At 43.3% G+C, this 15,214-nt stretch overlaps 1 protein-coding gene across 4 annotated transcripts in view; it reads right to left on the minus strand.

Annotated features, from left to right (window-relative positions):
* Window positions 1–15,214, minus strand: part of sptb (spectrin, beta, erythrocytic) — a 33,365-nt gene that overhangs the window by 8,127 nt on the left and 10,024 nt on the right. For 2 of the 4 annotated variants that reach the window (XM_072689576.1, XM_072689575.1), the window contains 24 exons: window positions 10,511–10,662; window positions 10,226–10,399; window positions 8,984–9,090; window positions 8,807–8,887; window positions 8,584–8,699; window positions 8,373–8,485; window positions 8,084–8,271; window positions 7,867–7,984; window positions 7,249–7,407; window positions 6,780–7,082; window positions 6,521–6,671; window positions 5,434–6,304; window positions 5,077–5,214; window positions 4,226–4,985; window positions 3,918–4,120; window positions 3,312–3,402; window positions 3,073–3,219; window positions 2,668–2,937; window positions 2,110–2,334; window positions 1,934–2,023; window positions 1,565–1,849; window positions 935–1,065; window positions 633–837; window positions 90–313 (listed from right to left, as the gene is read on the minus strand). In XM_072689576.1, coding sequence (XP_072545677.1) covers window positions 90–313; window positions 633–837; window positions 935–1,065; window positions 1,565–1,849; window positions 1,934–2,023; window positions 2,110–2,334; window positions 2,668–2,937; window positions 3,073–3,219; window positions 3,312–3,402; window positions 3,918–4,120; window positions 4,226–4,985; window positions 5,077–5,214; window positions 5,434–6,304; window positions 6,521–6,671; window positions 6,780–7,082; window positions 7,249–7,407; window positions 7,867–7,984; window positions 8,084–8,271; window positions 8,373–8,485; window positions 8,584–8,699; window positions 8,807–8,887; window positions 8,984–9,090; window positions 10,226–10,399; window positions 10,511–10,662 — 5,302 coding nt within the window. Of the gene's footprint in view, window positions 1–89; window positions 314–632; window positions 838–934; window positions 1,066–1,564; window positions 1,850–1,933; window positions 2,024–2,109; window positions 2,335–2,667; window positions 2,938–3,072; window positions 3,220–3,311; window positions 3,403–3,917; window positions 4,121–4,225; window positions 4,986–5,076; window positions 5,215–5,433; window positions 6,305–6,520; window positions 6,672–6,779; window positions 7,083–7,248; window positions 7,408–7,866; window positions 7,985–8,083; window positions 8,272–8,372; window positions 8,486–8,583; window positions 8,700–8,806; window positions 8,888–8,983; window positions 9,091–10,225; window positions 10,420–10,510; window positions 10,663–15,214 lie in introns of all 4 variants that reach the window. The other 2 variants (XM_072689577.1, XM_072689578.1) reach the window with 1 other exon arrangement.

Consider the following 15,214-nt stretch of genomic DNA (forward strand, 5'->3'; position numbering starts at 1 on the left):
AAAAATGGCTATGCATATGTACCACACTGTTTATTTGATCTGATAAAGGCCAGAAATCATAGGTAAGTCACAGCTTTTCCAAAACTCACTTTAGAAGATCATAAGAAGACGTGAGGAGCTGGTTGCGGGTGTCAATGAGTTCAAGGAGATCTGCCCAGCTCTCGTTGACTCCATCCTTCCATTCAGCCATGGTAACTGATTCACTGTGGCCGGCCTCTATTAGCTCATCAATGGTCTGATTCACAGCATCCACCCGTTCCTGTCCCACAGTTCCTGTATCCCTGGCAAACTCCCTGAATTTATCCCGCAGGATCTGAGGGACATTCAAACAGTCACATGAAGCAGAAATGAGAAAATGACAGTAGGTGTTTAAAAGTATAGAAACTGTTTGTCATATCAATAATAAGCAGTTATTTTAAGCATTAATAACTTTCAGCATCAAACAAAAATGTCAATAAATTATAAATGTATAGTATTATAAATTATAATACTTATAAAAGTATAATTATAATTTTATAATTTTATATTGCCTCATAAACTTTATTTTTTATGAACTTGAGCAGTTTCCTTCATCTCCTATTTACTGTATGTCTTGGTCTTGGATCACTATTTATGTGAGTAGTGACATGTACCGTAACATGGTCAAGGTCCTGGCCCATCTCCTGTGATGAAGCCACCAGATCACGCTCAGCAATCCACTGCTCCAGATCCTCCACTTCCCGGCTTAGCAGGAAGTGATGAAAGGTGTGGTCGAGCTTCTTCCTGCGGTCTTCTGCCAGCTCCTTCAGCCCTGCATACTGCTTGTCCACCTGACCCTGCCTCCGGATGATGGCCTCCCTGTAGGGAAAGACATGAAACCATGTGAACCAAGAACTCAAGACAATGATTTGTCAGGGAACAGCTAACAGTTAAAACTGCCATCAGCCCAGCATACCCTTCTGGATGCTCCTCAGCCAGCATCTTCTGAGCACGGTCAGCCAGTTTCTGGATGGAGTCTGCGTAGTCATCCACAGCTTGCTTTAGAATCAAGTGCCGCTTTAGCATGATCATGGCACTCTGCTCATCCTACAGAGAAAAGGAGATTACACACAGTGACAATGAAACTAAACAGTTTAAATTATGTTTGAGGTATAAGCTGCAGCTACTTGTCATATTAATGATGTTTGTTATTTTATTTGACAATAATTGAATCAATGCAGATTTGAATATTACAGAAAAGCTATGTGAGCCTCTATAAGTATCAGCTTAGACTGGTCAGGTGTTTCAACCAAGAGGATGACAATCAAGTATGAGTTTAGAAGGCCATCTTTTGTTTAAAGAGCATAAAGTTTGCTATTCACCACACATATTTATGGACTGTCATGGACTGAATAAAGAGGATTCCTGAAGACCTCAGAAAAGTTATCAAAGCTCACCAAGCTGGAAAAAAGGTTACAAAACCATTTCTAAAGAGTTTGGCCTCAACCACTCCACTGTACAGCGTTTCAATAAATTCAATAAAAGTTCAAGAAAATGCCATATATACTGTGATCTAACCACCAGAGAGCTTCCTTAAAAGGCTTACCTTTGCTTTCTCATCAGCAATCATGTACAGTTCCTGCTCGCCAATCCAGGCTTCAGCTTCATCTGCATCATTGTAGTATTGCTGGGCTTCATTAGATCCATTGAGCCGATCCCGTCGCTTTGCCATCTCATCCTGCAGCTGTGCCCATACTTCCTCCAACTTTTTCATTTCTTCAGACATGCGGTCTTCTTCTGGACTTCCCGCTGCAGCTGCCATCATACGCCGGCCGCGCTCTAGTACCTCGTCAATACGTGGCTGGTGACCTTCAATCTCCTTCTGGAGAGTCTGCGCTGGGACAAGGATTGTTCATGTAGATCTTTGTAATGAAACTACTGAAACTGAATGTTAGAGTCGTAAGTAGTAGTTCACCTGGGTTTTCTTCAGGAGAAGCTGGACTGTTTGAAGATTGTTGCCATGTTCCTGTGACATTGCCATTGGCAGTCTCTCTTCAACCCAAAGCTAAAAAGTAGAAAAACAAAAGAAAAGGTTAGGCGAGTGCCTATTCATATGAGCAGATGATGCCATGGAGGTGAATTTTAACTCACTATTTCATCCGCCAGGTCTCTGTAGAACTGGTACACAGATTTGGCTGCCTCCAGTTTGCCTTTGCGTTGGGCCAAAGGTGTAAGAAGCTGCTGGAAGTCACTCTGGAGGGCCTGCTGCTCTGCCTCCAGCTCAGGTTGGTCTTCTCTGAGGGGCCCATGCTGCTCCACGGCCTCCTGCAGCTCCTCCAGCTCGCGAGCCCGATCACGCACCTGATTCTCGGTCATCTGCACAAGTACAAGTCATGAGTCAAGGTCACATTGACAGACATGAAACATGAGTCAGGAGAGTGAAGTAAAACAAACAAATGGCAGACTGGCCAAGGACTGGACAAATCAGCAAGTGGACAATCAGTTACAAAATCCAGGGTGGCAACTAGATTCAAGGGCCAGAGTTGAAGTGCTCTGACATGAATGGATAACACACAACTCAAGAATCTGATTTTCCATCCACTTCTATATCAGTAAGAGTCCTATTGCCACAATCAATCAAAACATCGGACACCAATCTGGAATAAATAAATATGAGGTAAATGATTCAAAGAACATAAAAATATCTACCTGATGCTTTTTGAGCAAGATATTGGCACTGGTGAGATCTTTAACCTCCTCATCCACATCGCCCTGAAGCTGCTGCTGCAGGTTAGCGAGCCACTTCTTCAGATCAGCCAAGCTCTGATCAAACAGCTCAGAGCGGTTAGCATCAAACAGGAGCCGGGCCTTCTCCTGTGTGGTCTGTTCCAGCTTCTCCCACAACTCGTGAAGTTTAGCCAGACGTTCCTTCACAATGGGCTCAAATTCTGGCTTGGAAGCCATCAAATCTTCACCCTCCTAAACATGTAGACAAGGTCAAAGGTCAATTTCTGAAGTGACATTCTTTGTCTTTGAATAGCAAAAGAAATGAAAGGGATTTGTAGCATTTGTGTTTGTGTAGCAAGGTATTTTACATTAAGCTCAATTATACACCTGATCAATTTTGTTGAGCCAGTCCTTGTTGGAGGCCAGCTCAGCCATAAAGGCCTGGTGCTTCTGCCACTTGCTATGGAGGTTGCGAGCCTCATCATAGGAGGTGTCCTGAGCAGTCAGCATCTTCTCATTTATCCACAGAGTAAGCTAGAAGTGGTGCACAGAGTATATACAAATTAAGCATAGATTGTTTACATTAATATTCATACACTTTTAACTAAAGCTAAGCTTTAACCTACATCCTGAGTGTTTTGAAGAAAGTGCTGCAGGTCTCTGTTGTCTTTGAGTTTTCCAGAGACTTCCTTTGCTTTTTCTTGGTTCTTCTCATGTCTGCAAAAATGCACACATACAAATGTGTTGATGGTTATTTACCAGAGATTTTTTTTCTTATCTTATGTAATAGGGCATATAGACATGAGATTAAGATGCTCTTCCAGACTAACAGTGGAGAGGTTTCACTGTTTACAGAGCAAGGATCTGCTCTCACGGAGGTGCACTCTTACTATTAGATCAATAGCCATCAGAGCAGGCGCCCATCTCTTACTACAGACGCCTTCCACTTACAGTGAAAATATAGGCTTTCCCTCTACTGCTTAATGCTTCTGTGTCAGTGCTGACCCAGCAACAGTCAACAGAGCCAGCATTCTCTAAGTGATATCACTGACCATAGAGGCTGAAGGAAAGATCCAGACACTTCCAAAGCATTGCAATGGTCTCTAGTCTCTAGAATCCCCATCACAACAAATATTCATGTACATTACAATAATCCTATTACATATAGAATGCATTTAAGTATCACAAGTGTTTGGCGTAATGCTTGGCGGGCACAGTTCAACTGTTCTGACCTGTCTTGGATGGAGTTCATCCTGTCCTTCACCTTTCCTGAGTAAAGGTTTTCACTGTCCACTAGCCTCTGTCCTCCTTCTAGTGTAGTCTGTATCTTATCCTTATTAGCATCCATGGTGGTGACAAAGTCTTCATGCTTCTTCAAGGCCTTCTCTGCCCCATCCAAGGTGTCAGGCTGGTCCAAGTGGGCTAGAGTGTACTCCTAATAAATGTGAATGTAAACATAGGTAAGACGTGGGTGAGTTTGTGACTCATTCTGACCTACACTTCATTTGCTGTGTAAAGGAAAAGGTGGCAATTTCTTTACCTGGTTGTTTAGGATAGTTTCTGCTTGCTTTGCATCTCTCGAGAATTGCTGGAAGCCTAGACCCTGGTCCAGAAAGTTCTTACGACTGTCCCATATTTTGTGCAGCTCATCCCAGCCCTTGTCCAGGCCCTTTAACCTCTGCTCCAGCTGCTGGTACTGAGGATCGTCTTCTTGGCCTTGAGTTACAGCTACTCCAGTGTCTCTTACACGGTGGTAGTCCTCTTCATGCCCATCCATGTCTCCTTTTACTGCGTCATGGAGGCTCAGGAGCTCCTCTGCCTCTGGAAGACTTGTAGGCATCTCCTCAGAGGCAATGGCCTTCTGGGTCTTGAACAACCATGCTTGAAAGTCATCCATATCCTGCAAGAAGGTTTGGAGCTTGCTGACTTCACCCAGTGAGTCCTCTCTGTCTTTTAGGGTTCGCTTCAAAGTGTCCCAAGCTGTATCTAGCTCTGCTTGTCGAGCCAGAATGCTGGCAGCATGCTCTGGATGATCCTTCACAAGCTGTTGGGCCTCACCACGCAAGAAGTCTAGCTTATCCTGAATAGCAGCCAGGTCTCTTTCCATTCCAAAAAGCTTCCTTTGGATAGTCATCACTGCGGCCAAGTCATTTCCAAGGTCTTGTGTGGATTCAATGACTCGTGTCTTGTCCTTGATCCATGCCCCGGTCTCATCACATTCAAGCCCATAGTTGTGCAGACTGAGCGCTGAATCTACCTTATGCTTTTTATCTTCTACCATTGCCTTAAATGCTTCCCACCTGTGTGGAGAACATAGGGCATCAAAATTAGTTTGAGGAGCACCTAAACTGAGCAATACTTGACAGTCAATTCTTAGGAAATTGTTCTTACCGCTTATTGAGACGAGTCTGACAGTCCTTGACCTCCTTTGATCGTGGATGCCTACTGTCCTCTAGTTGCTTGGCTGCTTTGTTGACATTGTCTACCCTTGTTTGCATGTTTCCCATTTCCTGAGCAAGAATGCTTAGCCTAACAACATAATAGAAAAATGCATGTGAGGAAACTGCATCATTAAATAATTTTAGCTTCGGCTATGATCCTATGTGCTAACTAGAATCTGCAGTGGAATGGCATGACCGTCAACATCCTATATTCTTAAAATAAGAAGTGTTAAATGTCCCTCCCACAAATGCATACTTGTCACACTCCAATTCGAGTTTAGGATGTTAAACATGGAGACCTACATACCTATTCTGAACCACTTCCAGATCTTCTAACTTCTCTGGTGTCTCCAGCCCCACCAACCATGTCTCTTTCTGACCCATCCAGAGCTCGCAAGCATCTGTCTCACTGAAAATGGTGTACAGCGCCATAGTGTCATCCAGCTTCTTCTGTCGTAGGTCTGAGAGAGACAGAAGCTCCATGTACAGATCCTTGACGTCCTTCAGACGCCTCTGGATGTCTGGTGTATTCTTCAGCTCCTCAGGCAGGGAATTGGCCTGTTTGCTCAAAGCGTCAATGGTGGCCCCGTTCTTAGCTGCCTCATCTCTGAGGGCACGATGTCTCTTCAGCAACCTCTGTGTGGTGTACTCGTCATGCCCAACCTCGTCACTGCTCATCTGTCGCATAGCATCCAGCAACCAGGCTTTAAGGTCATCAGCATCACCCTGAAACTGGAAGAAACGTTGGGTGTCCTGTAGGTTCTGCTTGCGGAAAGCAGCCAGCTCCTCTAGCTGCTGCCATTGTCTCTGTACGTCATCCATGCGCTGCTGCACCTTAGGGGCACCAAAGTGTTTGGCCTTCAACATACTCTCACCCTCACCCATCACTTGCTTTAGATTATCGCGACGGGCCCCCAGTTCATCTTCAAAGGCACTGTGCTTACTCTGCAGCACCAGCACGCTGGTCAGGTCCTTGCCGTAGTCGAGGGAGGAAAAGATGTGCTCCTTCTCCCGGATCCAGCTCTCCAGTTCTGCAATCTCCCAGAAAAAGTTCCAGAGACGACGGGACTGCTCCAAGCGGGCCCTGCGCTGGGCGGCAAGCGCACACAGCTCTTCATAGCAAAGCTCCAAGTGCTGTACCCTATCTCGAATCACTTGTGGGTCACAAGGTTTGTAGCCTGGTTAAGGGGACATGGTGCAGTAATTAGTCGAACACATTATGGAATGGCTTGTAAATATTGAACAGTTATGCCACTATATTAATAATCCTAATAAAATATACTCAAGCTACATATCTACCATAGTACTTAGTTCCATGTACAACAGCTTTTTTGATGCTAATAGCATGTGATTCTAGACTCACAGAATGCAGTTAAAAGGTCTGTTCTACTCACTGTCTCCGTTTGCAAACTTCAGAGCAGCTGCATTTGCAGAGCGGACTCTTTCAGCTTGTACAGCGATGTCTGCCTCCACTAAAGCATGCTTCTGCAGAAGGTCCTCCACCTCCAGCAAGTGCTTCCCAAAGTCAGGAGACAGGAGACGGGCCTGAAAAGAAGTAGAAGTTAAGTCACAAATAAAACAGAGACACTAAAAGATTTTACCAGAGTAACCTGGCAGAACATTCATCTATTCCCTTCATTCTAGTATGTGTACCTTCATCTCGTCCATCCAATTAATGATGTACAGCATCTCCTGGAAGATCCTCTGCAAGGTGAGATTTTTCTCCAGGCGGCCCCTGCGAGCACTCAAAAGTTCCTGGAGGTAGTCCCACAGTCTCAGTATGTTGTCTTTCCTTGCATCGATGCGTTTAGCGTCATGGTACTTCTCCGCCTCCAGCTCTTTAGATAAGGCCACTAGAGCTCGTACACGTTCTTCATATGCAGCAATGTCTGTCTCTATGGCATCATGCTTCTTCTTTGCTGCTTCTACTGCTGGCAGATCATACCCAAAATTGTCCTGCAAAAGAAAACGTTGGATTGTGACATATGAACATATTTTGCCAGTGTACTGCAGCCTCCTGATACAGCTGATACACTTCACATTCACACAGCAATATTTGCCTGAAGTCCTTAAGTTTTAATTTATGGAGTTAAAACAATTAGCAGGAGATCACATGACTTACCTGTGCTACCAGTCTCTGGTTCTCCTGCAGCCAGGTCTCTCTCATAGCGGCCTTTCTGTCAAAGCGACGAGCCATTTGCTCTAGCTTTTCCTGTCTGATGAGCTCATCCCTCAGTACACGCTCTCTGTCATGCTCTGCGCGCTCCAGTCTCTCCCATGCCTGGGTCAAGTGATACATGATGCACTCAATAACAGGTATGACTAATGTTACCTTTTTATTTTTTACCCTCAGTTTTAGATTAACCCACTCGTTAGTACTCTCCCACTATCACATGTAATGCTCTCGACACTGAGTGGGTAAAGACTGCCACATGCCTCAACTGCCACATGCACAAACAGCTACTGCCTCTTTTTGAACTGCCGTCAGTGCAACCAACACAGTCTGAAGAAAGCGCCCATTCCAGCCAGTATCATGTGTGATGTGGGAAGACCCCCCTGACGAGAGCAAGGCCAATTGTGCTCTCTCAGACTCCAGCTGCTGATGGCAGGCGGCATGACCCAGGGCCCTCAGGTCACAGTGGCAGCGCAATAGTCCGCTGGACCACTCGAAACCCCAATGTTAGCATAGGGGCTGTGACATAAGCTACAGACATTTTTTACTTCCACAATAGCACCTCACCCTGTTGATGTCTGATACCAGAGCACCTTCTTTAGGGGTGTAAACCCTCTGATTGTTGGCCCTCATCCTGCTCTGGATGGTGAACAGCAGAACCTCCAGGTTGCCCTTCTCCTGGAATCTTTAAATTAAACATGTGAAGTCATTGAACATGTGGGGTCATTAGAGATTGTTGTCAAGCTCAGATTAAATACAACAAGTGGGAAGTTGATGCTCTTACTTGGGAGGTTTCTCCACAGTACGATAGGAGTTGAAGGCTTGCAGTTGTTGCTGGACCCCAGTGAGGGAGTTGGCAAGTTTGCGGTTGTTTAGCACTATGATGGTCTGTTCGATCCATGTTAACAGGTCGGAAGAAAGGGTCTCATACTTATCAATCATCTTCTCTGTCTCAATGGCATGGTCCAGCACCTGGAGAGTGAGGTGTCTTGTCAGTACAAGTTTAAATTGTAAGAATCTCTCTTTCTCACACACACACAGACATCTACAAAAATCGATCTTCTTCTGCTTACCTTCCCAACTCGCTTGCCTTCGACTGCCAGAGCTTTCATCTTGGAGAAGTAGTGGTAGAACGCAACAACATATGTGATGATGGACTTCTCATCTGGGTTCTCGGTAAACACATCTTCAAATAACAAAACACGTATCAGTTATCTCAAAGGGAACTACTGAAAAAGGTATACTTTGCATGAGTTTCTGATGGATTTGTGAGCTTTTTCTTGCCTTCTGGGTCCAGAAGCTTGGTAACTCCAAGCTGTCGTTCAGCCACGTTGAAAGCTTGCTGAAGATTGTGGGTTGGGTTGGATCTCTGCAGGTTGCCATAGTCCACCAGATCTGGTCTAATGAAATAAAAATATAATATTAATCCAATTATTTATTTTTCTATGAGTACTGAACAGGAAGTTGCTACTTCATTTTGTAAAGCAGTTTTGTTGTTTTCCAGTACCTGTGTTTGTGTATGAGAGCATTGAAAGCCAAGCCATCTTTCCAGCTTGTGGTGAAGTTGGTGATGTTCACATTTGGGTACCTAAAATACAAAATAATACCAATTACCATCAAAACTATTTTGACCATCAATATTTCAAATAATGAAGGTAGTACTGGGTAGAAGAACAACATTTACCCAGCAGTCTTCATTTGGCACCAAAGGAGCAGGGCGTCTTTGGCTGAGCGTGTCTCCTGCTTTCCTGTCTGGTCCGCTTTTCCTGTTTCGACCACAATGTCTTGAATCTGTAGGTCAAAACCAAAAAACAAGCAAACAACACTTAAATGTTGTATCATAAAACACTCCTAATGTAGAGTTTTCACCATACAAGCATAGTGTTTGATCATTCTCCATTCTGCCTTTAGCTCTGGCCAAGATTGCAAGAATGACTTTTGAGGGTGAAATTTACATTTTACATTTACGGCATTTAGCAGACGCTCTTATCCAGAGCGACTTACAAAGTGCTTTGCTATTTACCCAAGAAAAACTTTAGCTAGTTAGAATAGACCAATAATTCAAAGGATACCTCTAAGCTTTAGACATTACTAAACACAAGACAATAAGGTGACCAAAGTACTCTAATCGTCCAAGTATTCTTGGAAGAGGTGGGTCTATGAGTCTGCGTTTGAAGACAGCGAGTGACTCGGCCGTTCGGACACCCAGGGGAAGCTCGTTCCACCACTTTGGTGCCAGGACAGAAAAAAGCCTGGATGCTTGTCTTCCGTGGATTTTGAGGGATGGCGGGTCGAGCCAAGCCGTACTTGAAGCTCGAAGGGCTCTTGGTGCGGATCGGCTTTTTAAAAAAATATTCAACGGCTTCCTCCTTACTGAGAATGTTATTTTCCCACGCGGCTTCATATTAATTAGAAGGTCTGATTGACTGTGATACTTAAGCTGTGGGAGATGTAGAGACATTGGAAGCTAAATAAAGACATGCTCACTTTTTTCTCTTTAGTTTGTGTATGGGATACGGGCAGAAGAAAGGATAGTCAACTACTTGCTTTCCTCTCCTCCACATTCCCCTTTCGGAGGGACTGAATTATGCAGCAGACCATATTGTTTGAACTAGCCAAGCTAAAAATACACCGGCTGTCAAATCGAGTGATTAAAAATAAATTCAAGCCACGCCGAACATCAGACGACACAAAACACAAATCTTGTCGCTGCTGTAGGTCTTACTGTAACACCAGATAAGGATGCCTGGTGCCTGGACAAACTGCAGTAAGTGGTGGAACAGACATCTGAGTGGATGTCTTGAGGATTGTACTACATGCCATCTCTCACTAGTAACAGCATGCAATTGGAGCTGAACATAAACAACATCAGTGAGGGATTAACTGTCGAGCTACTATTATCGAATGTGTGAATCAATTGTTATACCTGGAAGCGAAGAATGATGGTCCAGATGAGGCCCAGGATCAGGCGGTGGTTGCCGTCTACAATATCATGTGATCCCATGTTCTCCAAGTGCACCCTCTGCTCCTTCAGGAACTGCAGCGCCTTGTCTACGTTCTCCAGACAGTGAATCCTCATTCGGCCTTTGGTGGGCTTGGGCTGGAAAATGAAACAAGAGACTACAGGATGGTGCTTGGCAAGTGGCCAATTGTAAATTGTTAATACTGGGTTGTTATTTACTTCTGCATGCTTGAAACAGCAGGTACTCACCAGCCTCTCCCCTGACAGAACCTCCAGCAGTTTGATGAGCATCCTCCCATCCCTCAAGTCTAGATAGAGGTCTGATATCCGGCAGCTGACTCTGGCCAGGATGGAGTTCACCCATTTTGTGAAGGTCTTCTTTTGCACAGCCTCTCGCTCATCTGGTGGGTACAATGATGGGAAACTGTTAAGCTGTACTAATATGGAGTAAATATGCTTATGTGATGCTTTTCCTTGTCCATATGTTCATTTAGTGACATAGATTTATGAGTTTGGGAGCAGCATCATAACAGGGCAGGCAACTACAGCTTGTAATTAAAGCTGTGCATACACAACACAAGGGACTGTGGGTTTGGTGAAGTAGGATTTGTGTAACCCAGCATGTCAAACAGAATGAAACAAATAAACAGCTAAACATAAGGATAGTAGCATGCTCCAGGACCATGTAATATCTCAGTCTCGCACAATGTTGTAGACTATATTATACACACACAAAATACATATCTAAGCTTGTAAGACTTTTTCTATGTTGTCCGTATTTTTTCTTGGTTTTCTTATCATACAATGCATCCAGTGCTGTCAGGACGAAGGCTAGTATGTGCTCCATCCAAGTCAATCGAAGTTTTCCAGACTGCTGCTACTGCAAAATCACTGGAAGCCAATTATGCTCTCTGGAACTCCCACCCATGTTAAGGCCAATGCTTAGACCCTTGGAGTCCAAGGAGTTTATAAGTAATGGCAGTGGTTCTATTTAGAACTGTGAAAGTAGCTGCTTTGCCATCAGCAGCCAGAGCCCAAAAGAGCACAATTGGCTACTCTCTCTAGCATAGGCATCAGTTGGATGATGTTTCAGAGCTGGTGATCTGTCTTGTTCCTCATAGTGCAGTCAGTTGGTTTTACTTTATACCACAAAACATCATGTAAAAGCTTCTTTAAAGAGCTTTTTAAAAATTGCTTCATACTGCCATTGTTTTATTAAAAACCCTTACATTGCAAAGTCATTTCTGTTTTTCATACGTGTGCTGATTTCTTTCTGGGCATCAGTTTTCTTCCAATCTTATTCCTCCTCTTTCCAAACAACAGTTTAAAATATTGCATCCGTTATGATGTGTTTTATAAATGATGCAGGCCTCATGCGATGGTGAGAGGAAAAGAGAGAGTGCGGGGGCAGATCGCAAGGTACTGTTTGCAAGGAAAGCATTAAAATGTTGAGAGAGAGACTGAGGACCCATGCTTTTAAGCCTTGGCTCCATGAGACCCTTGAGAGTAGCTAGGCATTAGCCTACTCCCTTTTTACCTTTAGCTACAGGAAAACAGTGCAGGAGTGTAGTCAGACCATATCTGTCATGTATGGCCCGGTTTCACCGAAAAAACAGCAGATTTTTACACCACCACAAGAAAGTCCTGGCCTCTAAATAAATCATGTTCAATTCTGCTTTTCCCACAGAGAGGAAAGGAAACTACAGCACGCTAAGCCCGCTGTACCACCCATGCATGAAAAGGACATGACAATTAGAACATGCAAATAATGTTTGAAAATGTCTTCGTGTGCTGAGGAGGTTTGAGCTGGAGCTCCATTAAGATCCTTGGTCCTGCCTGAACGCATAAGAGCAACTCACATCACTGCTCTCCTGCTCCTGGATCCAGTGATTATAAAAGAATGGGCTCAGGTGTTACTGTTAACCATGGCTAGTTTCTAATATGTGCCCGGCTGTTAATTTTGGCTCCATAATAGAAAGGCTAAGTCATGTCCTATGTAATGTAAACTGTGGTAAACAGAGCTGGATCTCGGGTGGGATATGCTCTTACTCAGTTTGAGATAAATGTGTGATGCTTCAGTGATGCAGTTTGCATGATGCCAGTTGCTAAGTGGAGCATGACTGCAGATTAAGCTTCTACTACTTGTTAGCAGCATTAGCCTCTTAGCTCCATATAGAACTATTAAGGCAAACATCGCATGCCGAACATGTCTTGGCTGACTGACTATATTTGGATTAAAGGTGCCCTAGAATGCATGAACCTTAAACACCGTCAAAAGAAAATTCTACAGAACCAAAACAGGCCATTTCCAAAACCCCCAAAACTTAACAGACTTGACTTTTTATATTTTTGTCCCTAAACATTTACATAAATCCATCCCACTAGCAAAAGCCCTAGTCAAAACTGAAGACACAGCAAAACATGACAGTGACTTCAGGAGAATATGGTGTTGATACTGGAGAGTAGGACAGTAGGACTTCCAGGCTCTACTGGCTATGGGAATATGACCTATGTGAACAAGGCCTTTGGACCTGCTAACACTAACCAAGTGGCTTTTATTATCTCTTCTGTCCAATAAGATAAGATAAGATAAGATAAGATAAGATAAGATAATCCTTTATTATTCCCACAGTGGAGAAATTATTAGTGTCACAGCAGAAAAGGGATAGCAAGACACTCAGATGCCAAAACATAGATAAATTACCAATATATACACAATATAAATAATAGAAGTAAAAAAGCAATAACAATATTATTTACAGAGTATTTACAGGTAATTGCAAATTGACTCTTAAATGTGTGTGTATTGCACATTGTATTTTTACATTGAGGGACCTCTGTTCTCTGAACATGTGTGTGTAGTTTAAGTTTGTGTGTATGTGATCTGCTGGGAGTGGTGCTGGTTGTGGAGTCTGATGGCAATGTCTGCTTCCTCAAAAACAAACTGGCCTACCTCAACTGATTACCAAACTGGAGGTAAACACACATCAGAGGAGAAATTACCAGTTCATTTCTTACCAAAAGGTCTTGAAAAGCCAAACCCAGCGAAGCAAGTGCTTGTAAAAGCTAACTGGCTATAATTTCCTCAGCTTGCTGACATCACATTGCTTTGAGAGGACACAACAAGGAGAAAGCGACACTATCCGGTTAGATTTGGGAATAATGACAGTGTTTTTTGTTACAGTGTTGAATCTATGCTGTAATATGTTGGTTCTGTGAGCTTTGCTGGTTCTGTAAACCAGAAAATTAAAGCAGAGCTTATTGTTTTATTTTTTTCCCACAAGCCCATCAAAATAACAGGGTTTTAAATAGGCTTGTTAAATGACACTTTCCACCCTAACTAGTGAGTCACATACTATTTATGTCAAATAATAACTTTTTTGTATTTTTGTGCATTTCTTATTATTTATTAGTATTTATGGCACCTTTATGGGCAAAACAGTGTGACCGATTTTCACTGAATTTTTTACAAATCTAACTTTTGCTCTCCAGATGTTAATTTTGCTCCTGGATAGAAAGTAAAGCCACATATGTTTTCTGAGTGGCAATGATGCTACAGATTTACTACAACATGGAAAGAGCCCTCACAGTTCAAGAAGACTGCTGCATTTTTTATCATCTTACAGCTCCTGTATCTCTGATCTCTATGGTTGCTCTCACCTGGTTGAGCATGAGTGGGAAGCAGTGTAAACTCTGCTGAGATCAGGTGAGATCTGCTCTGCATCAGCGGGAAACTAAACGCTCCTCAGCTTCACAAGGCTTGGGCTGGTCTCAGATCTCTTCTCAAGCTTTTGCGACAGGCCTGTGAATTATTCATACTGATGGACTTTCCCTGTACAAAGCAAGCCTTCTGTCCTTTCCCACAGTCAACTCGCTGCGGTTCCATTCGTTGCAACTGAGGCCCTTTCTGAAAAAGTCCCTGCACCTTTCTCCTCACTGGGCCGCCTCTGCTTACATACTCTCTTCACCATGCTGAAGTGTGTCTCAAATCTGTCAGTAGGGGGTGTGTCTCAACAGCATTATTAGGGGTGGCGTTTCACAAAGCAAGTCAGCATTGTTGAGGGCTCGTCTAACAAAAGTGTATACAGCGATGGGAAACTACAGCGATGGGAAATGCACAGTGCTGGGGACAGGAACCAGACATCCAAACTAATGAATGCCTCCAAAAGCTCCCTCTACAAAAGAAAGCAAACACACACATTATGGCCTCAGACAGTCATGCTTTTAAATACAGTCATGCAGAGTTTTCATTAATATTTCATACAAAGTTCAGAATGTGTGTGTGTAGGCATTGTGTTGTAGACACTGCATCCCCTGGTTCCCATCATCCCATCATAGTAGTTTCTCTGCTATCAACTGTTTCACATGAAACCACTTGAAAGACCTTGTTGACATCTCAATAGATCATTCCCCTTCATTGGACTTAGGCTCTTATAGGACAGGGCCCAAGACTGAGTGAGATTTCAATATGGCTGGCAATGGTGAAAAGAGTTCATGAACATAACAGGGGAAAAAAGGCCCGTCTTTACACCAGCCCCCAAAATGACAGCTGCTCAATCTTTTTCTTCCAGCATGGAAATGCTGAGACGATGCTGAGAAGTTTTTGCACTATTAAAAAAACAGTAGAAACGAGACTAAAATACTTTAATTTGTGCATCCCTCTTTACTAAAGCCTTACTGCCTCTAGAGACAGCAGAAATGGCTTACACAAATGCACAATGATGTCTCTTAACTTGTCTCTAAAAATAAACATGAGTAAGCGGAACTACGGGCTGGGATATGAGCTTAATCTAGAGAGAGGCGAAAGGTGGGCACATGTCAAAGCTAATCAAATAAAATTATCATTCTAAAAATGCTTTGTGAACTACAGATTAATTAGAAATATAGGCTATTCAACAACATTTGTAGATTTGTGTCATTAAATATTTAGAGCTAAGGCCGTGAACCATTGGG

The sequence above is a fragment of the Salminus brasiliensis genome, chromosome 10 (genome assembly GCF_030463535.1).
Source record: "Salminus brasiliensis chromosome 10, fSalBra1.hap2, whole genome shotgun sequence".
NCBI classification, from domain to species: Eukaryota; Metazoa; Chordata; class Actinopteri; order Characiformes; family Bryconidae; genus Salminus; species Salminus brasiliensis.